This window comes from Lasioglossum baleicum, chromosome 16 (assembly GCF_051020765.1).
Source record: "Lasioglossum baleicum chromosome 16, iyLasBale1, whole genome shotgun sequence".
Taxonomy (NCBI): domain Eukaryota; kingdom Metazoa; phylum Arthropoda; class Insecta; order Hymenoptera; family Halictidae; genus Lasioglossum; species Lasioglossum baleicum.
The window spans coordinates 11,715,699-11,736,192 of NC_134944.1; the positions used below are offsets into that span (position 1 = coordinate 11,715,699).

A 20,494-nucleotide genomic window follows, 5' to 3' on the forward strand; every position below is an offset into this window, starting at 1 on the left:
TATCTTCTAAACTGTTCATCGCGTCGAAAAATATGTCATATAAAATCTGTAGATCTGAACAGGCTGTGTCTTTTATGTCGTATGACTTTTCTTCGTAGAACAAACGGTTTTCGAGAAAATCGATTTTATGAGCATACACAGGTTCAACCTGACGTAAAATCGTTTTTCTCAGATATCTTCAAAACTGTTCGCCACGCAGGAAAATGTGTTAGACGAAAACTGTAGATCTGGACAGGCTTCGTCTTTTATGTCTGATAAGTTTTTTTCGTAGGACACACGGTTTTCGAAAAAATGGAGCAAAATGTCAGCGACGTGTTGCATTTCCTCGCCCGGCGGACTCGCGACCTGTATCTTCTAAACTGTTCATCGCGTCGAAAAATATGTCATATAAAATCTGTAGATCTGAACAGGCTGTGTCTTTTATGTCGTATGACTTTTCTTCGTAGAACAAACGGTTTTCGAGAAAATCGATTTTATGAGCATACACAGGTTCAACCTGACGTAAAATCGTTTTTCTCAGATATCTTCAAAACTGTTCGCCACGCAGGAAAATGTGTCCGACAAAAACTGTAGATCTGGACAGGCTTCGTCTTTTATGTCTGATAAGTTTTTTTCGTAGGACACACGGTTTTCGAAAAAATGGAGCAAAATGTCAGCGACGTGTTGCATTTCCTCGTCCGGCGGACTCGCGACGTGTATCTTCTAAACTGTTCATCGCGTCGAAAAATATTTCATATAAAATCTGTAGATCTGAACAGGCTGTGTCTTTTATGTCGTATGACTTTTCTTCGTAGAACAAACGGTTTTCGAGAAAATCGGTTTTATGAGCATACACAGGTTCAACCTGACGTAAAATCGTTTTTCTCAGATATCTTCAAAACTGTTCGCCACGCAGGAAAATGTGTCCGACAAAAACTGTAGATCTGGGCAGGCTTCGTCTTTTATGTCTGATAAGTTTTTTTCGTAGGACACACGGTTTTCGAAAAAATGGAGCAAAATGTCAGCGACGTGTTGCATTTCCTCGCCCGGCGGACTCGCGACGTGTATCTTCTAAACTGTTCATCGCGTCGAAAAATATGTCATATAAAATCTGTAGATCTGAACAGGCTGTGTCTTTTATGTCGTATGACTTTTCTTCGTAGAACAAACGGTTTTCGAGAAAATCGATTTTATGAGCATACACAGGTTCAACCTGACGTAAAATCGTTTTTCTCAGATATCTTCAAAACTGTTCGCCACGCAGGAGAATGTGTCCGACAAAAACTGTAGATCTGGACAGGCTTCGTCTTTTATGTCTGATAAGTTTTTTTCGTAGGACACACGGTTTTCGAAAAAATGGAGCAAAATGTCAGCGACGTGTTGCATTTCCTCGCCCGGCGGACTCGCGACGTGTATCTTCTAAACTGTTCATCGCGTCGAAAAATATGTTATATAAAATCTGTAGATCTGAACAAGCTGTGTCTTTTATGTCGTATGACTTTTCCTCGTAGAACAAACGGTTTTCGAGAAAATCGATTTTATGAGCATACACAGGTTCAACCTGACGTAAAATCGTTTTTCTCAGATATCTTCAAAACTGTTCGCCACGCAGGAAAATGTGTCCGACAAAAACTGTAGATCTGGACAGGCTTCGTCTTTTATGTCTGATAAGTTTTTTTCGTAGGACACACGGTTTTCGAAAAAATGGAGCAAAATGTCAGCGACGTGTTGCATTTTCCCGTTGCAGGCGAGTTATTCAGGTGGCCTGTTTTAGGTGCCGCACCCTGTATGTCATACTGGCGTTGGTCAGAAATGATCTGAGCATAGGCCTAATATGCGAACTTGGTACGTTCGATCTACATATTATATCAATGCAAAAAACGGTCGGTTTTTAAGTCTGAATAAGTAGTGTCATACCGGTTATTTTCAAGGTGTCCTACACAAAACCGGTCGATTATACTCGAATACCGATTACACGAATTGAAATTGACGGTAAGGAAAAATCTGACGATGGTTAATAAAAAGTGTATGAACAGCATGGACCGTCATTAATCTAACATTGTAAGCGACAAGTCTACCGCGGGTGTGACAGTATCGTTGTATCAATCGCAATACGATATTGATCAACATCGGTGAGTCATACGATCTCTGATGAAGCAGAGCGCAAACCTTGCGAGTTATTCGTATGTTTTATTCAGAAGGATGGGCTTTTTTTAATACGCTGGGAATACGAAAGCCTCAAATCTATCTGCTGCGTGACAAGCTTGAAGTCGGTACCCCTACCACAAAGGTACGGTGCACACGGTTTAATGGATTATGCTTCGTTCCTTCAGTTCTGGTGAACAATAAATTACAAAAAAATTCATGAACATTCTACCTAATGGCACGCATAACAATGAATTATTTCAGAATTTTTGGTTTGCCACATCCATTTTTAAAAATCAAGAAACATAACATTGCCGATATTCCGGTACTCTGAAAAGTTTCAAATTTTTTAAAAATGGATCTTGTAAACCAAAAATTCTGAAATAATTCACTATGATATATGCCATTGGGTAGAATGTTCTTGAATTTTTTCGTAATTTTTCGTTCAGCAGAACAGAAGAAATACAGCTCTTATGTAATTTTCTGCAATTGACACTATTTCGTCACGGCTTAACATCCCCGTTTGCTGTTTGCGTAAGCACGGCGCGGCGGGTCGAGCCGGGCCGGGCACAGGGCCCGGGCTGCCCCCGCAATAGCAAATCAATCGTTTCGACGCGGATCGATCATTTCTAAAGTGAACTTAACCGCTTTTAGATTCGCGGCAAGTGGCCTGTCGCCAGAAATCAAGGGTCAAACAAAGTACATAGTAACAGTGACGCCGATCCCCAATACACGTACGTGATCGGTTTCAATTATTCTCTTATTAGCAGGCCTTCTTCAGTTACAAAAAAAAATGATTGTATATCTACGTCTTCATTTAATTAAATTTGACCTTCCAGGTCAAATATTTTTCTCATTGCATCATATTCTACACGTGACGGGGATAAAAAGTGTTTCCCGTCCTAGGGTTAAATTGGACCACCTTTCTTCCAAATTTGTCGGAACAAATGCAACACTAATTAAATAAGCTGTGAATGTAAATGGAAGAATATTAAAAAAGTATAATAAATACAGACTTGAGGTTGGACATTTGCTAACAGTGAGCGATCTATGGTGGTCGGACGGATCCAGAAAATCAGGTCGACCGACAATGAGATAGGCTACACCAAGACAAAGTTTCAAGTAACCGATCGGAACATTCTGAAAAGCAAGGAAGCACGCGGAACGGGACAACAAAACAATTTGAGAAGATTAATAGCAATCACCACGTAGGTCAGGTTGCACCATTGTTTGACGAACGTCCCTCCACTGAACTTCGAAACTGGGTTGCATAACCGACAGCTAGCCGAGGCAATTTCGCGTACAAACTGTTGAGTCGGAAACAGACGACATTCAAAATTCCCGCCATGGAGCCGACGCGCGAAATTCAAATTAAATAGGAAACCTGCAATGTCTGATCTGAGCACAGTAAGTATAGCTGGGTAAGATGCCGAAGAATGCAAGCTACAGCAATTTGAATTTTGGTTGAACCTATTCGAGAGGCCTCTCAAAGAAAATCCTCTGTGACAAGTTTCAGGTAGCACTGTTTCATGAATTATGCTCGATTTCTACTGCTCTGATGAATGAAAAATTACGAAAAAATTCATGAACATTGTAGCTAATAGCACACATCACAGTGAATTATTTCAGAATTTTAGGTGGCGAAGTCGATTTTTAAAAAAATCCGAAAACACATAAGATAGTGATAATGTCCCCGACGTCACTATCTTGGTGAGCCTACACACGTATTATCCTCTATTTGTTGTTCTGTTCAACAAACAATTACGAAAAAATTCATGAACCATCTAGTTGATAGCACGTATAACAGTGAATTATTTCAGAATTTTTGATTGGAAAACCAATTTTTAAAAAATCCAGAAGTATAAAATTGTGGTAGGAGACCAAACCTCACTATCCGAGTTAGACGACACACAATTATGCTGCATTTCTTCTGTTCTACTAAACGAAAAATTACGAAAAAATTCCTGGACATTCTACCTAATGGCATGCGCAACAGTGAATTATTTCAGAATTTTCGGTTGCAAAATGAACCCCCGAGAATTCTTTTCCGTTGATTCCGTTGTGACGCGCGACGAAGAGAGTCGGATAGAGTTAAAAGTGTGCAAGCAGACTCACTGCAGGAATCCCGCTGAGATCCTTCCGGTCCTAACCGCTACCGATAAACAGAGAGAGGACTGGCCGCAGAGAAGACTGGCACTTCACTCATCGCCGACTAACCTTGCACTAAGCTCTGTCACCTCGCTCGTTGCAACGATAACAAAACTTGCGGACGTGTGGCCCGCATTTTAGAGAGACCCTGCGACCGATCAGGGCAACCGTGCAAGCGTGGAAGCGTGCAACCATACAATTCTTCGCCACTTATGGCGGGTCATTAACGATGCCCTCGACGATCCTTGGCAAGCAACGTCGTTGCGTCGCGTCATTTTCTTTGTCGGCCGCTTTTTCCCGCCGTTCGAAGGAATTACGCGATGTGCGTGCCGCAAAATTCGTTCTTGACTCTACAGGCTGATTCATAAATACATGTCAAGACAGTGAAGACGTAGTATTGATGTAGTCCTCTCTGTAGACATTCACAGAGACAATCGTTCTGCAGTTTGGGGGACCAAAAATTTTGAACTTTTGTCAACGGAATCCTGTAGACTTTGGCGAGAGAATGCCGAAAATCCAAGTTTCAATGTCAGGAATTCACTGGTTCGAAAGTTATGAGTGTTTAAAGTTGCGCAATTTTAACGGCGATGTCGATAACGTAGAAAGACTACCTTACCTGTCGAATACGATGATAATCGCTAAATTTTAGAAACGTGACCATCACGGAAATATTTCACCCGTCTTAATGTTTGTCGACTTGTTGACGTTTGTTCATTTATAAAGTGATACTTCGATGACCTTGAGGTCTGGAGAAATGTGACCTTGAGAGGAATGTTTCTCCCGTCGTAATGTTCGTCAATTTATTGATGTTTCTTCGTTTACGACGTGAAACATCGATGACCTTGAAGTCTGGTGAAACATGAGCTTGAGAAAGAGAAAGGTCATCCTACGGTGACACAGTGAAACCTGAAGAAAATGGGACTTGACTTTTCGAGTCGAGGTGATTCTCTCGTTAGAGAATCAGTCTCCGGGTGACTGGGATCAGTATAGGGATACGTCTCGCCCTCGGATATAGAGGCTCTATCCAGTCCTAGTGGCCCCGATGTTGGAAGAGGCCTCTATTGTGCAAAACCCACGAAGATGGAGGTAACGTAATGAAACTAACTGGCTTGCTCTGACCAATTAACCGACCCGAGTATAACGATGTATAACGTCGAACGTGTGCTCGACGCATTCCCCCGTTCACGTGGTCGTTTACGCCGTCGAATATAGCGTTAAATGGAAACACGTTAACGCGGCAATACCCGCGGGATCATCAATTCTATCAAAACTACTTTTGTTTAAGAGCTATCGGATCAACAAAAAATTACGAAAAAATTCATGAACATTCTACCTAATAGCACGCACAGCAGCGAATTATTTCAAAAATTTTGGTTGGAAAACGAATGTTTAAAAAATCCAGAAGTATAAAATTGTGGTAGGAGCCCCAGCCTAACTATCCGAGTTAGACGACACACGAATTATGCTTTATTTCTTCGGTTCTGCTCGACAAAAAATTACGAAAAAATTCATGAACATTGTACCTAATAGCACGCGGAACAGTGAATTATTTCAGAATTTTTCGTTCAGCGGAACAGAATTTTCGCACGAGTTCCTTGGAATGATAAGGCTTGCGGAGTGGCGCGGTGCAGTGTGGGGACGGGAGGGTGGGGTGCAGATCCAGCAGAGGGTGGCATAAATATTCCGAGGTTGCGCATCGCGGTCGACGCGGCTAGGGGTGGTGACGCGCGACGGAGCAGGAGAACAAGTGGTGTCGAAGGAACACGAGGACCCTGGACTCGTCCGTTTCGCGTGCGAGTCCACGTCAGTGCGAGCTTCGCGCGAGTGTTCTCCAGCTGGTCCAGCCGCCGCCGCCATCGCCGTCGCCATCGCCAGCACAACGGCGCTCACTTCCTCCGACCTCCGCGCGAGAACTTCCGCGGTGAGTTCGAAACATTTCGTCAACAAACCGTTCGTTCAATAGAATCCTTTTTTCGTAATTTCTTCGTCGTCGAGGTTTTCAGGTGCACCTTGCCACTCGAATATGGTTAGATCACTTGTTGAACGTGCGTCTCTTTGGACTCTTCGAATCTTTTCCTTGATCCTTGAAGGATCTTCATACGTTCGTGGCTTCGCGAAAGTTTTCGGAAAATCGATATTCCAGTACATTCTCCTTTGAAATCAGATTGTGATAGGATAGTGGGTGATGCTTTGCGAGTTATGATTTATTTCATTTGTTCTGATGGTCGAAAAATTACGAAAAAATTCAGGAACATTCTACCTAGTGGCCCACATTACAGTGAATTATTTCAGAATTTTTGAACAAAACATATATGTAGAACATAGAGTAACCCAGATATTGAGGTTGGGGATTCTATTAAAATGTTATAACGTTTCCGGATTTTAAAAAATTGATTTCGCAACCAAAAATTCTGAAATAATTCACAGTGATCCGCGCTATTGGGTAGAATGTTCTTGAAATTTTTCATAATTTTTTGTCAGGCAGAACGGAAGAAATGGAGCATAATACAGGAAACGGTTCTCACCCTGTAACTATCCTTGTGGTAGGGGTAACAATTTAAAATTTTTCACAAAGACTCTTGGTTTGGTAAATAACCTTTTTTTTCTAGTTTTTAATTACTTGTAACTTAAACAATTGAAATAAACCATCGCTGGTCATCATGAATTGTTTTATTACATCGATCTCTGCTGATTCAGCATTCTACAATGGCGACATACATTTCGTTCTACGAATGATTGATAATACTACATTTAGTAACATACTGAAACTTTTATGCATTCTATTATTATTGTATGAGAGATATGCAGAAATGTCCTTTGTTGGTTATTTATGTATTATGTTTAACAGCTTGACACGTTTCGCGAAATGTTTGCGCAACATGACGAACTGTTTGACTTTTTCAGATCACGATAGGAAAAATGGACGAGAGACAGCCATCGTACAAATTGATCTACTTCAACGCCCGCGGCCGTGCCGAGCATATACGATACATATTTGCGTACGCCGGCATCGACTATGTTGACGAGAGGATCCCCAAGGAACGACAGAAAGAGCTGAAGAAATGTAAGAAGAGAAAATCCAATTTCACTCTGCATCGCCCTTTTGCATCGCGGATATCTCGAAAAGTCCGTATAAAAGAGCATAAATCGTGTGTAAATAGTCTAACCCAGATAGTAAGGTTGGAGATCCCATCACAATTTTTCGGAAATTTTTTTAAAACTCGATTTCTCAACCAAAAATTCTGAAATAATTCACAGTCATGCATGCCACTAGGTAGAATGCTCACGAATTTTTTCGGAATTTTTTATTCATCAGAACAGTAGAAATAAAGCATAATTTATAAATCCGTTCTCAGCTTATATCTATCCGCATGGTAGAGATATGTACCTTCTTGAACCTTTCACAGAGCATCACTATTCAACATCTTACCCTACTATGCCCTTCGCATAAAATTGTTCAAAGTAAAACATCGAAAATGACGTGAGACACATGATATTTTTCCACTTACATTGATCATTCGATATTGCTATGCAGCGCGACGTCCCATTAGTAGGCCGGGTTGATTAAAATCTTTGTGATTCGGCCGGCTATGCAGAAATAGATGTTCCGTGTATCACGGCCTCGAAGGCCGTGCAATTTTGTATCGATCGTCGCCGTGGCTCCGCATTCTCCATCGAACTGTATTTGTTCTTAGCGATGCCTTACGGAATGCTACCGGTGCTGGAGGTAGACGGCAAACAGATAGCCCAGAGCAACGCGGTTGCGAGATACTTGGCGAGGAAGTACAATCTGACTGGAAGGGACGAATGGGAGGCGATGCAGTGCGACGTTCTTGTCGATACTCTCGGCGATCTCAAGCAATGTGAGTGGAAACTACAAACTATCAGAGAGGAAATCTCTGAAACTATCGATTTCTAAATCGTAACCACTCCTACTCTAACAGCAGTGTTCCGATATCGTCCAAGATTTTTCGTGCGATGGATGGCCGCTGGTGGCGCTTTCAGCCAGTGCTACGATTGAGCCCAACTTTTTTGATACGATGGATGGCCGCTAGAGGCGCTGCGCGGAAAAACAGTAACGTATCTACTATTGGGTAGATGAAATGGGGTTCCTTGAGCACCCCGCAGAATTTTAAAAAATTTATATGATTTGATTCTGAAAAATGAATGTATAATAAGTGTATTTGTGTATATTTTGTAACTCGTAGGACACGTCCTGGAGTCTTTTTGTCCGGTAAGATTATTTCGATACATTCCCGCCAATATAACTGCCTCAGGGCTCTGGCCGCTTTGCTACCCAATAGTAGATACGTTACTGTTTTTCCGCGCAGCGCCTCTAGCGGCCATCCATCGTATCAAAAAAGTTGGGCTCAATCGAAGCACTGCTTTCAGCCTCAGTAAAGTAAGATTCTCAATAAAATGGGGTACCTTGAGCACCCCGCAGAATTTGAAAAGATTTGTATGATTTGATTCTAAAAACTGAATGTATAACATGTGTATTTGTGTATATCTTGTAACTTGTACGACACGTCCTGAAGTTTTTTTGTCCGGAACAGAATGTTTCGGTACTTTCGCGCCAATATAAGTAACTGTCTCAAGGCGCAAGGCTCCACTACCTCGTCATCATAGATACGTTGCTGTTTCTTCCGCGCAGCGCCTCTAGCGACCATCCATCGTACGAAAAATCTTGGACGACGGAACGACGGAACATTCAGAATTCGGAACTGTTCGGAACACTGTCTAAAACTTTAACTAGTCGATTCTAGAGAATATACAGACAATATTCGTGCGGAATTAAAATTGCCGGATTCTGAATCCGAATGAAATTGCCGAAAAATTCTGAAATAATTCACTGTTATCCGTGCTATTGGGTAGAGTGTCCGTGAATTTTTTCGTAATTTTCTGTTGAGCAGAACGGAAGATAGAGCATAATTCGTGTGTAGTCTAACCCGTGAGGTTAAGGATCCTATCACAGTTCTATGTTTCGGATTTTTTTTTAAATCACCGCTGCGACCGAAAATTCTGAAATAATTCACTGTTATCTGTGCTATTGGGTAGAACGTTCGTGAATTTTTTCGTAAAATTTTTGTCGATCAGAAAAGAAGATATAAATTATAGTGTAATCCAGACAGCGAAGTTGGGAATCCTATCACAATTCTATTTTTTCGGTTTTTTTAAAAAATCGATCTTGCAAACCAACAATTCTGAAATAATTTACTGTGTTATCTGCCATTAGGTAGAATTTTCCTGAATTTTTTCGTAATTTTTTGTTGAGCAGATCAGAAGAAACAACTCGTATTCTAACCCAGATAAATAGTGAAGTTGGGGATCTTATCACAATTTTATGTGTTCCGGATTTTTTAAAAAATCGATTTCGCAATCACAAATTCTGAAATAATTCACTGTTATCCGTGCTGTTGGGTAGAGTGTCCGTGAATTTTTTCGTAATTTTCTGTTGAGCAGAATAGAGCATAATTCGTATGTAAATAAATAGTCTAACCCAGATGGTGAGATTAGGGATCCTATCACAATTCAATGTTTCGGATTTTTTTTTAAATCACCGCTGCGACTGAAAATTCTGAAATAATTCATTGTTATGCGTGCTGTTAGATAGGATGTTCATGTATTTTTCCGTAATTATTTGTTGAGCAGAAGCGAAGAAATAAAGCATAGTCTAACTTATAGTTAGTGTTAAATCGACCGGAACGAGAAATCGGTACGCGCACGTGGCTGCAATTCGATTTCGTCTTTTTACGTCGTTCGCATAGCAAATAGAAAATTTCAACCGTAATTAACAATACCGAGGAACATCGATTGAATAACATTATTGTGCATATAGTTTTTTTCTGTGCACCGACGAGAAAAATAATCGGCGTCGGTATCATTTACGATTCAAACGGTCGTTTGTTATTGTTACTCCTCCGACGATTTTCCCGACCGATTCGTCTTTCAACGGTCCGAACGATTACATCGTTACCATAACAGAGCTAGACAAAAACCACGTTACAGCAATACGCTTAGATTTTTTCCCCTAATTATGCTATTTCCACAATTGAATCTCGTAATATGGGAATAGAAGCCATTTCGAGAGGATATTTATCAATCTGTAACATGTAAAATCATGTGCCATCGCAAATTGAACGTGACAGAGAAACAGATTAATTTGGACTAAATATGTTCTTCATAGTATTCGATCTAACTCAATTCACCCTCGATCTAAAGTTAATGTACCCCTACAACGTTAATCTACAGTGTGCTGTGATTCGTTTCAGTAATCTCCCAGTATCGCACCGAAGAGGACCACTTCAAGAAAGAAGAGAGGAAGGCGAAACTTTTGAGAGAAACGATACCGTTTTACTTGAACACGTTTGAGCAAACTGTTGGCCAGAATGGAGGCTATACCGTCGGATGTACCGTGAGTCGTCGTTCCACTTGATTTATTAAAATCGTAACTATCATTTCTAAAAGTCGACAGTGTTCAAAATTCAATCATCATAAATTTTTCGACGCGGTGTATAGTTTCGAAGATATTTGAGAAAAATGACTTTGCGAGCATTGAATTAATTATTTTAATGTTTGATCATCTTGGGGTACGTTTCCGCGTGATCCGATCGAACTCGAACTTTGCACTTGATCTTTTTTCAATTGTTCCGAAAAATTTTGTATTTCTGAAACTTGATTTTCTCCACTATAGTACATGATAAATATACGTTCCGACATATCGTTGAATTTGTTTTTCCACGCTCTATAACTATGTGCAAATGCAATACAAGGTCGCCGTGAAAAAAAATTCCTTCGTATATAATAATCATCATTTTTTTCAGACCACATGGACAGACTTCGTGTTCGCAGTGGCGCTCGATAATTTCGAGAATATCTTCGGCCGAAACGCTTTAGAAAATTATCCTGCGCTACGCGCATTGAAGAAAAGAGTCCACGAGATTCCTGCGATCGCTGATTGGCTAGCGAGACGACCCCAGACGGACTTTTAACTATTTTCATTTGTAGGTGAAATCGGGCACATACATATCTACACACTGTGCGTGTGTTATGAATTGTCGGTGTCGCCATGTGTTCCATCGATGTGCGAAGAAATCTTTTGGTTTGAGATTATTTTTCTTTTTATTACAATAACAACTAATCCGAAAAATTAGACTGAAAACAGCAATAACAGAATCGTTTTTATCGCATAAGTTAAAGATACGAATAACAATGTGTAAAGAAAATTGTTCGAGAAACAGCACAATGAACATTTTGGTCACAATTAGCGTTAGAATTCGAGTGCCACATTAAATTTTAATTAAAAGTTCGATTAAAGTTCAATGAGATCAAATGCGAATTAAATCATATATGTAGTTAAATTGTATATCGAAATGCTCAATCAATATACATATACATATAAGTTCTCGAATGTCGCTTACATAAATATAATTGTATTCCACATAAAAAATAACCACGTAAAAACATTTATTTTTCTATGATCGCGTCACAAGTGGAAATTATTATTATTAAAAGATACGAGTGAAACAAAATCGGTGCAGAAAAGGGGAAATCGAGAATGGACATTTTCAATTTTCTGTTTTCCGAACGGTCCTCGGTTATTTTCATGTGAAAAGTGTGTATAGGAGGAAAGACATGATAAGCGATGAAAAGATAAACAATTAGTGAGATCATGTGTGAGCTACGATTAAACGTTAACGGTTAAGTGTTACAAAACAATATATTGTATGTTGAATCGTTGTAATTACAGAAATGCCGACTGACCATATTATAATAAATCATTCCATGATTAATTTACCCATCGAGGTTAATGATCGGTAGGGGACTGCAAATGTTTGCGTTACGAGTGTTTAAAATTAAGCGTACCAATAATTCGTAACATTTTTAAAATGCAATCTTGTAGATATTGGCGAGAGAATGCCGAAAATCCAAGTTTCATTGTTAGGAATCCATTGGTTCGAGAGTTTATGAATTTTCGACTGGTTACCAGTCAACGTCTATGAAAGTTGCTGAACTTCAAACACGCATAACTTTCGAACCAGTGGATTCCTAACATTGAAACTTGGATTTCCAGCATTGTCTTGTCAAAATCTACAGGATCGCGCAAGTAAAAGACAAAAATTTCGGCAGCCAAAACCAGTATCGTCAAAATCTGCAGGATTATGCAAGAAAAAGTTTACCCACACGTATATGAAAGAAACACGTAATACGCTTAGTATACTGTAAATCAGGATAATCATAAATATAGTTCTAGCACGCAGAATATTAATCAGAAATTGTTGATGCGAGAGTATCGCGTGTAATTACAAAAAGCAAAGAAATACAGAGAACATATTCTAAAAGAGTAGTTAAAAAGTAGGAAATATCATTAATTCTGTTGCAAAATAATAACATTTATATTTTGCGGAAAAAGAAAGTTTCGTATTGTATTAAGGTTCAATCTCAATGTATTAGAATTAGAATTGCACGGATAATTTTAGGATCACGCCTAGTCACTCCTCCTGTACTCGAGACAAACGGACAAATAAATATAGTGGTTCAGAAATGGTGTAATTCTAATCTAATCGTTATCGTTCAAGCAGACTTTTATTATTTAAAGTATCGACACAAAAATGCTGATCTTGTGTACGTGTGAAATTATCTGTTGTGTTCGGTAAGTTTCCAGGAAATTTGTAACAGATAAGATTGACAGTAATTTTGTAAAAGAAAATTTATAGCTTTAATTTTAATAAATTTAATTAAATAGTGTCAACCAATGATTACTATATGAAGTTGATTCAATATCAACAATTCAGTATGTTATGCCATATGCATGTTACGTTTATCGAATAATATTGACGAGATAAGAGTTACTGATTTAGCGTAATCTTCTCGTGTAATCGTGAACCGTGAGGTTACGGAGATTACTTAAGCCACTTAAGCACGGTGAGCTTGATTCTGTGACAGTTGTGTAGTGAGCAGTGTAGCAGACGAGTTGATTTTGTGGAAAAGTTCTCATACCTCATAGCAAATACAGTAAGTGATAATGAAATACGTTATGCATCTTTATTTAATGACATTATTTTTATTCATACGTATATATTATATGTAAAAGGTATATATACCATTTATTATTATTTATTATTCTATGCAATTAAAAAAAGTGAAGAATTTTAATTAATATTAATATCAAATTTATATTAAATTTTAAATTTAAAGTTATATAAATTTTATATTACATTTAATTTAAAGGTATCATATATTTTTTTATAGAAGTGAAAGAGATTGAAATTTTTATTTTATTTGTGACTTGCAAGAATAGATGTAGTTTTAAAAATTTCAGTAAAAGTTATTATATTAAATTTTTCATATAATACCTAGAAATTTTATATTAAATTTAATTTGAAGGTATGGAATTAAAAAAGATTAAGATTTCGATGAACGATTGGATGTGGTCATTGCATACATGTATTTAGATTGTATTTATTCCTTTTTTTATTCTATAATTATTACAGAATTAATCTAAAGCAAAAGTTGATGTAGGTTCTGATCCAGACTAAGAAATATGTAGGTTCTCATCTAGGCTAAAAAGATATGTAGGTTCTCATCCAGGCTAAAACTTAGACTAGATGGCAGCACTATACCGGAATAAAATGTCCTAACATCAACTAACATGGTCCTAACCAGTGATGGTAGGTAAGGCGCTTTTTTCGCGCATGCGCGAGTTTCGTCAGGACCGTATCTACGTCCGAAGTCCGAAGTTTGTGGGGAACTATGGCGGCTTTGGCGCTGCCCTATGGCAGGGGCCAAAAATTAGCGGGGCGGCTAAGGTACCCGATCTTCGTACATGACTGAGGCCGTCTGAGGTTAGAATAGTCGCGCATGCACGAAAAAGCGCCTTACCTATCACTGGTCCTAAACCACCCTAACATTCCTAACCTACTCGCACACCACACCACATTCTCCCACACACGTGGCGTAATTTTAGACAAATCTGTTATTGTTGAAATTGTTTGGTTACAGATGGCTACACGATGGGGTATAGCAAGTGCTGGGAAAATCTCCCATGATTTCGTAAGTGCTTTAGGAACACTACCGGAATCAGAACATGTGGTTATCGCGGTCGCAGCAACGGACCTTGCGCGGGCCCAAACTTTTTCGAAGACGCATAAAATTGAAAAAGCGTATGACAGTTATTTGAAATTGGCGCAAGACAAGGATATAGGTGAGTATAGCCAGGAAGCATATAAAAAATTGATTTAGATTTTTTCATCTATGATGTACTACATAAAAAATTCTGATAAAAATTAAGAACAATGGTTTCAACAATACCTCGTTACTGAATTTTTATAAAACTGGTATCTCCCAAACTTCGATACGAAATATTTTCTAGAATTTTTGGAAATTTGCAATTTTTAACACACGTTCGCGAAATTTGAAACATCTGAATACAATTTATATTGATAATCACGACGAAACGGAACTAGCATATCAATATAAACGCGATACTCTAAAAACTTCGATGTAACATCGGCGATTTTCGATATTGCAGTAAAAAAACTTGAAATAATTCACTGTGGTGTGTGCCGTTAGGCAAAATGTTCACTAATTTTTTGTCGAGCCCTACCTTATTTTATTTCTTATCGCAGATATCGTGTACATCGGCGCGATACACCCTATGCATTACGAAATTGCAAAATTGATGTTGAACAATGGGAAACACGTCCTATGCGAGAAGCCTTTGACCATGAATTACAAACAAGCAAGCGGATTAATTGACTTAGCAAAGAGCAAAAAACTGTTCTTGATGGAAGCTATTTGGAGCAGATGTTTCCCCGCTTACGAGATTCTCCAGAGGGAGATTCAATCCGGAAGTATTGGGGAAGTTTATCAGGTTCTTGTGTCCTTCGGATTCAACTTGTCAGACGTTGACAGGCTTAAGTGAGTTATTCGAAGAAATTTTTAATTTTTTAAAAATAGAATCCTGTCGATTTGGACGAGAGAATGGTGAAAATCCAAGTTTCAATGTTAGGAATCGACTGATTCAAAAGTTACGAGTGTTCAAAGCTTAACAATTTTCACGATTTTTGACTGGTAAGGGCGTCGTTTAACGAGCGGAGCCGCTAGATGATAGCACAGGCACGCGCTGATGTCGATAACGTAGAACAGCCACCTTACCTATCAAAAACTATGAAAGTCGCTGAACTTTAAATGCCCATAACTTTTAAACGAGTGAATTCCTAACATTGAAACTTGGTTTTTCCAAAATTTGTGCTCCCTCAAACAGAACAGCCTTTAAACATGTGAAAAAAAAGTTTAAAACACTGATCTGACCGACATTTGTTCTGTTTAGCACAAGGAAGCTGGGAGGCGGAACGATATTAGATTTAGGCGTGTATCCAATACAATTCGCCTGTCTAGTATATAATCACGAGGTACCACAAACTGTAAAAGCTTCCGGTTGCCTCAACGAAGACGGCGTTGATATTTCTACATCTGCAAGTTTGCAGTATAAAGGAAATCGTACCGCCACTGTACTGTTCCATTCAAAGGTGAATATGCCGAATGAAGCTTATGTTATGGGAACGAAAGGAATGATCAAAATCCCGGAATTCTGGTGTCCTTCGAAATTGGAAGTGAACGGAAAAGTTTTAGAAGCACCACTACCAAAGACTGATAAAAAATTCAACTTTATCAACAGCGTTGGATTAAGATACGAGGCTGAAGAAGCTCGGAAATGCATTCTGAAAGGTGTGTATCCAACACTATTTTGGAATGAATGGATCTCGATGGATTTTTTAAAAATTGATTTTGCAAACCAAAAATTCTGAAATAATTCACTGTTACGCGTGCTATTAGGTAGAATGTTCACGAATTTTTTCGTCATTTTTCGTTCAGCAGAACAGCTACAAAAAGTGCATTTCTAATCATTTTCATCGTTACACATTGCAGGTTTGATCGAAAGTCCAAAGGTGTCCCACAGTAATTCTCTGTTGATCGCACAATTAGAGGACGAGTTGCGCAAGCAAGTTGGCGTTGTATACGACGAAGACTAAATTATAATAAAATATAAACACGATTAAATGGATGAAACGATAATTTTTTCATAATAATAAAGAATGATATCGTTCGCCCGATCAATCCTGAAAATGCTTTGTACAGGATTGGTCTGAAATAATATTATTAAGATAATCAAATAAAATAACACAGATCTACAAAACATATTTTTCCAATTTTCGATGTAGGCCCACAGAAAAAAGGTTGTGTAATAAAAGAGAACTACACATGAATTTATCTGTATCTGATTTTTATATAAAATTCTGAAAAACTAATGAAACGTTAGATTCGAAAAATCGTATCACATAAATATCGTATGTAACACAGTTTAACGTAAGAAAGCAGTTATATAATGTGAAATAAATACCGTTACATGTGTACAGAGGAGAATGTACGTGTATTTGAACCGAGCTTAAGGTTTCCATAATTTCAAAAGACCGTCCTCACTGTACGAACACAGCAGATTCTGGTGGGGATGGTGAGTTAAGCCTATTACGTCCTTTTCGTGTATCTGCGACAGAAAAAGAGAGACGATAACTTCGAAGAACCTTCTTAAAAAATTGATTTTACAACGAAAAATTCTGAAATAATTCACCGTTATGCGTGCTATGAGGTAGAATGTTCATGACCTTTTTCGAAATTTTTGGTTGAACAGAACAGGAGAAATAGAGCTTAGTGTAACCTAGATAGTGAGGTTGGGGATCCTATCACAATCTTAAGCTTCCATATTTTTTTAAAAGTCGATTTCGCAACCAAAAATTCTGAAATAATTCCCTGTTATGCATACCACTAGTTACAATATCCATGAATTTTTTCGTAAGTTTCCTTTCAGCAGAAAAGAAGAAATATATTATTTTACATGTCGCTATGCGTCCGGAGTCCGGAGAGACAGAACATTTTCCCCTTAGCGTTTCACTGCTTGACACTTACAAAAATTTATTAAAATCAAGAACAAAGAGACGGTACTTACATTGAGAGTTCTTTCGAGCTTCCCCGACGACGTGGAGAAGCAGTAAAGCACCAGATCTTCGCCAACGCAGTAGATAAACTCTCCTCGCGGGCTCACAACTGTGCAGACGAAGTCTCCGCCTTCTCTCTTACCGCTGGAGAACGATCTAACAATCTGTCCCTGCATATTCATGATCACCACAGTGTTCGAGCGATTGCAGACAACGAAATGTTCAGGGTTCCGAGGCAGGAGATGTATACTGTTCACTGTTAAATCCGCAGCGCCCAGAGATTTGTACGTGCCGATGCATTCCGTTGTTTTCAAGCTCCAAATCTTCACGGTTCCATCGGAAGATGCACTTGAAAAATAAGTGGAGTGATAAGAAACAAAGAAATAAACTTGGTAAATAATTCCTCAGGGAAGCATCTTTACAATGTTAATAATCGGAAATTAAGAATATTAGAACCCGTCGTTTCGGTTAGTCCCGTAAATCTAGCGTTGAGAATTAAAATGAAAAATATTACCTTATTACGCTGTGACCATCCGGAGCGAAGACCACTTCGTTCACGAAGGATGTGTGCCCTCGGAACTCTTTCAAGGTTTTGCCGGATTTCAGACCGTGTATTCTGTAGCAACGATAGAAAAGCATTAACGTAGTTGTAGGGTGATTTCTTCGGTTCTGCTGAACGAAGAATTACGAAAAAATTTATAAACGTTCTACCTAGTGACGCGCGTAATAATGAATTATTTCAGAATTTTTCGTTTGCAAGAGAGATCGATTTTTAAAAAATCCGGAACCTTAAAATTGCCGATTTCCTGGTATTCCGAAGATTTATAGATTTAAAAAAAAATCGATTTTTCAAACCCAAATTCTGAAATACAATTCACTATTGTGTGTGCTACTAGTTAGAACGTTCGTGAATTTTTTCGTAATTTTTTGTCGACCTGAACAGAAGAAATAGAGCACAGTGTAGCCCAAATAGTCAGGTTCGGGTATTCTATCCCAATCTTATGCTTCCGGATTTTTTAAAAAATCGATCTCGCAGCCAAAAATTCTGAAATAATTCATCGTTATGCCCGCCGCTAAATACAATGTCCTTGAATTTTCTCGTAATTTTTCCTTCAATAGAACAGAAGAAACAAATCATAATTTATGAAACAATTCCGCCCAAATCTCTACACCTACCTTATCGTAGTATCAAAAGATGCAGAGAGTATCTGACTATTATCTCTGCTAAACTGAAGACAAGTAACACCTTTCGAATGCGCCTTCTCGAACCTCCTCAAACACTGTCCGCTCTGCACCCTCCATACTTTAATCTTGCCATCCTGTCCTCCACCAGCCAGCATCTCGCTATCCCGGCTAAAAGCCATCGACAGTACTGCCTGTTCCATCATCATAAAATTATCCTGCGCCTGGTACTTCAAATCCTTCCTGATTTTACCGGTTGTGAAGTTCCACACTTCGATAAACCCATCCACGGAACCTGTGACCAAGTATTGACCATCCGGAGAGAATCTTGCGCACTCTACGTGAGACTTCTGACCAAATTTGATCTGTTTGGACAGCTGCGTCGGATACTTTTCGTCTTCCTGGTCTCGCACCGCTGCTTTTCCTCTGAACAAGTCGATGGTTGTGCCCGGAGGAAGCAGACCCTGGTGCTGCTGCCATTTTAACGCTTGTCCTAACAGCGCAAGTAATCTGCTCGAAGGCACCACCGACACTTCGCCAGCCAGAGCCGTTGCTATGTAAGCTCTGCGCTTCTCCTTTGTGCTTCCGTCAGGATATGCTTCGCGTGGGTCGAAGTAGGAGCGAGCGAGCAAGTTCTCTGTGTGACGAAATATAGCATGATACGAGACGGTAATGAGAAGACTGCGGATCTTCATGCAAAATAAAAATTGTCTGCATTGATCGCGAGAAATAGAAAATAAATAGAATGTTATTTCTTCCCTTAATGATTTGGGTAGAGGAGAAATCATATATTAACACCTTGAATTTTTTGATGATTACTAATCTGATATTAGAAAATATACTTCACCTAAATGAATGTATCGTTCAGGTTCCTGTTGTTTCATCATAATCATGGGATCCGTTTGACGCAATAACGATCTGGCTGCGCCTAGTTCTCGTAGCTCGATTAATTCTAAAACAACCTACAAATTAGAGACAAAATGTATATGTAGTGAATTGCGCACCTTCCCATTACATACTGCACTTATTTAATAGTAACTTAGCTTCGCTATACACGTATAGTGAAATCAAATCAATGTAATTAAATGCGACTGCATATAGTGGAGCAGTAAGACGAAAGAACAGCGATGCATCCGCTATGTTTTGGTACTAGCGCACCTGTTCATACAAGTCGATGAGCTTCTTATCTGGTAGTTTCAACGACTGGATCGCTTTCAACACCGTATCCCAGTGTCCATTATTTATATCCGCTACGAAACCATCTACGCTGTCCACTGTGTTCAACGACACGCCGGTTTCTTCCTGCAAACGTAACATATATAACGTAACGTATTAATTTAATGAAACGTGAATATTAATTAAATTGATATTAATTTAAGTGGAATACCTGGAGCGTTTGCAACGTTTTCACGAGATTAGACTCCTTCAGGTATTGTTGTATTAACCGAATTACACTGGAAATAAATAATAGAATAAAGTAGAAGATAAACAGATCGTTGCATTAATATACATGTGAGAGGTACATACTCGGCAGACTCGATTTCAATCGACATCGTGTACGATATCTAAAATATAATACATAAAGAAATACGTGAATACCGATGTTTAATGAAGAAAACAAATATTAACTCTTGTAAATACATATGTATCTTATATTATCATCATTATCGGAGCAATATACAGAGTAGAGTTCATAGAGTTGTGTTGTGGAGTTGTGTGGAGTTGTGGCAGATAACTATCGAGGTACTATCGATGGTTATCGATATAGTGAGAAGTATCGAAAACTATCGATAATTTACTTTTACTGTCGATAGTTATCGGTAGCGATATTTTGGGGTTTGAATCGGGACAGTTTGTAATTGTTTTACTTCACAAATATTACTGAATTTCCGATAAAATTAATGAAAGATTGAACTTGAAAAATGTTTTTTATTATAGATTAACAAAGAATATATCGAAATTGATTGGATAAGCATCCTATCCGTACCGATATCTCCAATATCGATAACTAAAATATCGTTGTCAAGTTGAATTCAAATTTACTC

General features: G+C 38.7%; 4 protein-coding genes across 8 annotated transcripts in view; 2 read left to right on the forward strand and 2 right to left on the reverse strand.

The window, feature by feature from the left end:
* The window catches only part of LOC143216813 (organic cation transporter protein), a 32,151-nt gene extending 23,948 nt beyond the window's left edge, over nucleotides 1–8,203 (reverse strand). Inside the window, exon 1 of one of the 2 annotated variants that reach the window (XM_076440271.1) lies at nucleotides 7,782–8,203. The gene's annotated coding sequence lies outside the window, so the exon portion shown is untranslated. Of the gene's footprint in view, nucleotides 1–4,239; nucleotides 4,484–7,781 lie in introns of those variants that run through there. The other variant, XM_076440270.1, reaches the window with a different exon arrangement.
* On the forward strand, nucleotides 5,957–13,012 carry LOC143216834 (glutathione S-transferase-like). Its single transcript, XM_076440317.1, has 5 exons — nucleotides 5,957–6,193; nucleotides 7,177–7,336; nucleotides 7,968–8,135; nucleotides 10,545–10,687; nucleotides 11,097–13,012. Exons 2-5 carry the CDS (start codon nucleotides 7,192–7,194, stop codon nucleotides 11,262–11,264), a joined length of 624 nt encoding a protein of 207 aa, XP_076296432.1. The 5' UTR covers nucleotides 5,957–6,193; nucleotides 7,177–7,191; the 3' UTR covers nucleotides 11,265–13,012.
* A 126-nt stretch (nucleotides 13,013–13,138) lies between these two features.
* On the forward strand, nucleotides 13,139–16,541 carry LOC143216829 (trans-1,2-dihydrobenzene-1,2-diol dehydrogenase). Of its 2 annotated transcripts, none has more exons than XM_076440307.1 (5): nucleotides 13,139–13,287; nucleotides 14,275–14,476; nucleotides 14,901–15,192; nucleotides 15,605–16,002; nucleotides 16,204–16,541. In XM_076440307.1, exons 2-5 carry the CDS (start codon nucleotides 14,275–14,277, stop codon nucleotides 16,305–16,307), a joined length of 996 nt encoding a protein of 331 aa, XP_076296422.1. In that variant the 5' UTR covers nucleotides 13,139–13,287; the 3' UTR covers nucleotides 16,308–16,541. The 2 variants fall into 2 exon arrangements, with proteins under 2 accessions (XP_076296422.1, XP_076296423.1); XM_076440308.1 differs by lacking the exon at nucleotides 13,139–13,287 and adding an exon at nucleotides 13,983–14,117.
* Nucleotide 16,542: 1 nt separating this feature from the next.
* Smu1 (Smu1 spliceosomal factor) lies at nucleotides 16,543–20,202 on the reverse strand. Of its 3 annotated transcripts, XM_076440281.1 has the most exons (9): nucleotides 20,091–20,202; nucleotides 19,977–20,014; nucleotides 19,837–19,903; nucleotides 19,608–19,751; nucleotides 19,297–19,411; nucleotides 18,444–19,086; nucleotides 17,782–17,883; nucleotides 17,279–17,615; nucleotides 16,543–16,819 (listed from the first exon to the last, which is right to left on the reverse strand). In XM_076440281.1, exons 2-9 carry the CDS (start codon nucleotides 20,000–20,002, stop codon nucleotides 16,721–16,723), a joined length of 1,533 nt encoding a protein of 510 aa, XP_076296396.1. In that variant the 5' UTR covers nucleotides 20,003–20,014; nucleotides 20,091–20,202; the 3' UTR covers nucleotides 16,543–16,720. The 3 variants fall into 3 exon arrangements, with proteins under 3 accessions (XP_076296396.1, XP_076296395.1, XP_076296394.1); XM_076440280.1 differs by having other exon boundaries at nucleotides 19,977–20,193; XM_076440279.1 differs by lacking the exons at nucleotides 16,543–16,819; nucleotides 20,091–20,202 and adding an exon at nucleotides 16,864–17,133.
* Between the last annotated feature and the right edge of the window lie 292 nt (nucleotides 20,203–20,494).

Excerpts from the sequence above, each read along its gene's own strand:
- LOC143216834 (XM_076440317.1), top strand. The coding sequence starts at position 7,192 with ATGGACGAGAGACAGCCATCGTACAAATTGATCTACTTCAACGCCCGC. Across the intron at positions 8,136-10,544 it reads TCTCGGCGATCTCAAGCAAT|TAATCTCCCAGTATCGCACC; the intron begins GTGAGTGGAAAC and ends GATTCGTTTCAG. Across the intron at positions 10,688-11,096 it reads GCTATACCGTCGGATGTACC|ACCACATGGACAGACTTCGT; the intron begins GTGAGTCGTCGT and ends CATTTTTTTCAG.
- LOC143216829 (XM_076440307.1), top strand. The coding sequence starts at position 14,275 with ATGGCTACACGATGGGGTATAGCAAGTGCTGGGAAAATCTCCCATGAT. Across the intron at positions 15,193-15,604 it reads TCAGACGTTGACAGGCTTAA|CACAAGGAAGCTGGGAGGCG; the intron begins GTGAGTTATTCG and ends TGTTCTGTTTAG. Across the intron at positions 16,003-16,203 it reads TCGGAAATGCATTCTGAAAG|GTTTGATCGAAAGTCCAAAG; the intron begins GTGTGTATCCAA and ends TACACATTGCAG.
- Smu1 (XM_076440281.1), bottom strand. The coding sequence starts at position 20,002 with ATGTCGATTGAAATCGAGTCTGCCGA. Across the intron at positions 19,752-19,836 it reads AAACGTTGCAAACGCTCCAG|GAAGAAACCGGCGTGTCGTT; the intron begins GTATTCCACTTA and ends TTACGTTTGCAG. Across the intron at positions 19,087-19,296 it reads TGAACGATACATTCATTTAG|AGAACTTGCTCGCTCGCTCC; the intron begins GTGAAGTATATT and ends TTCGTCACACAG.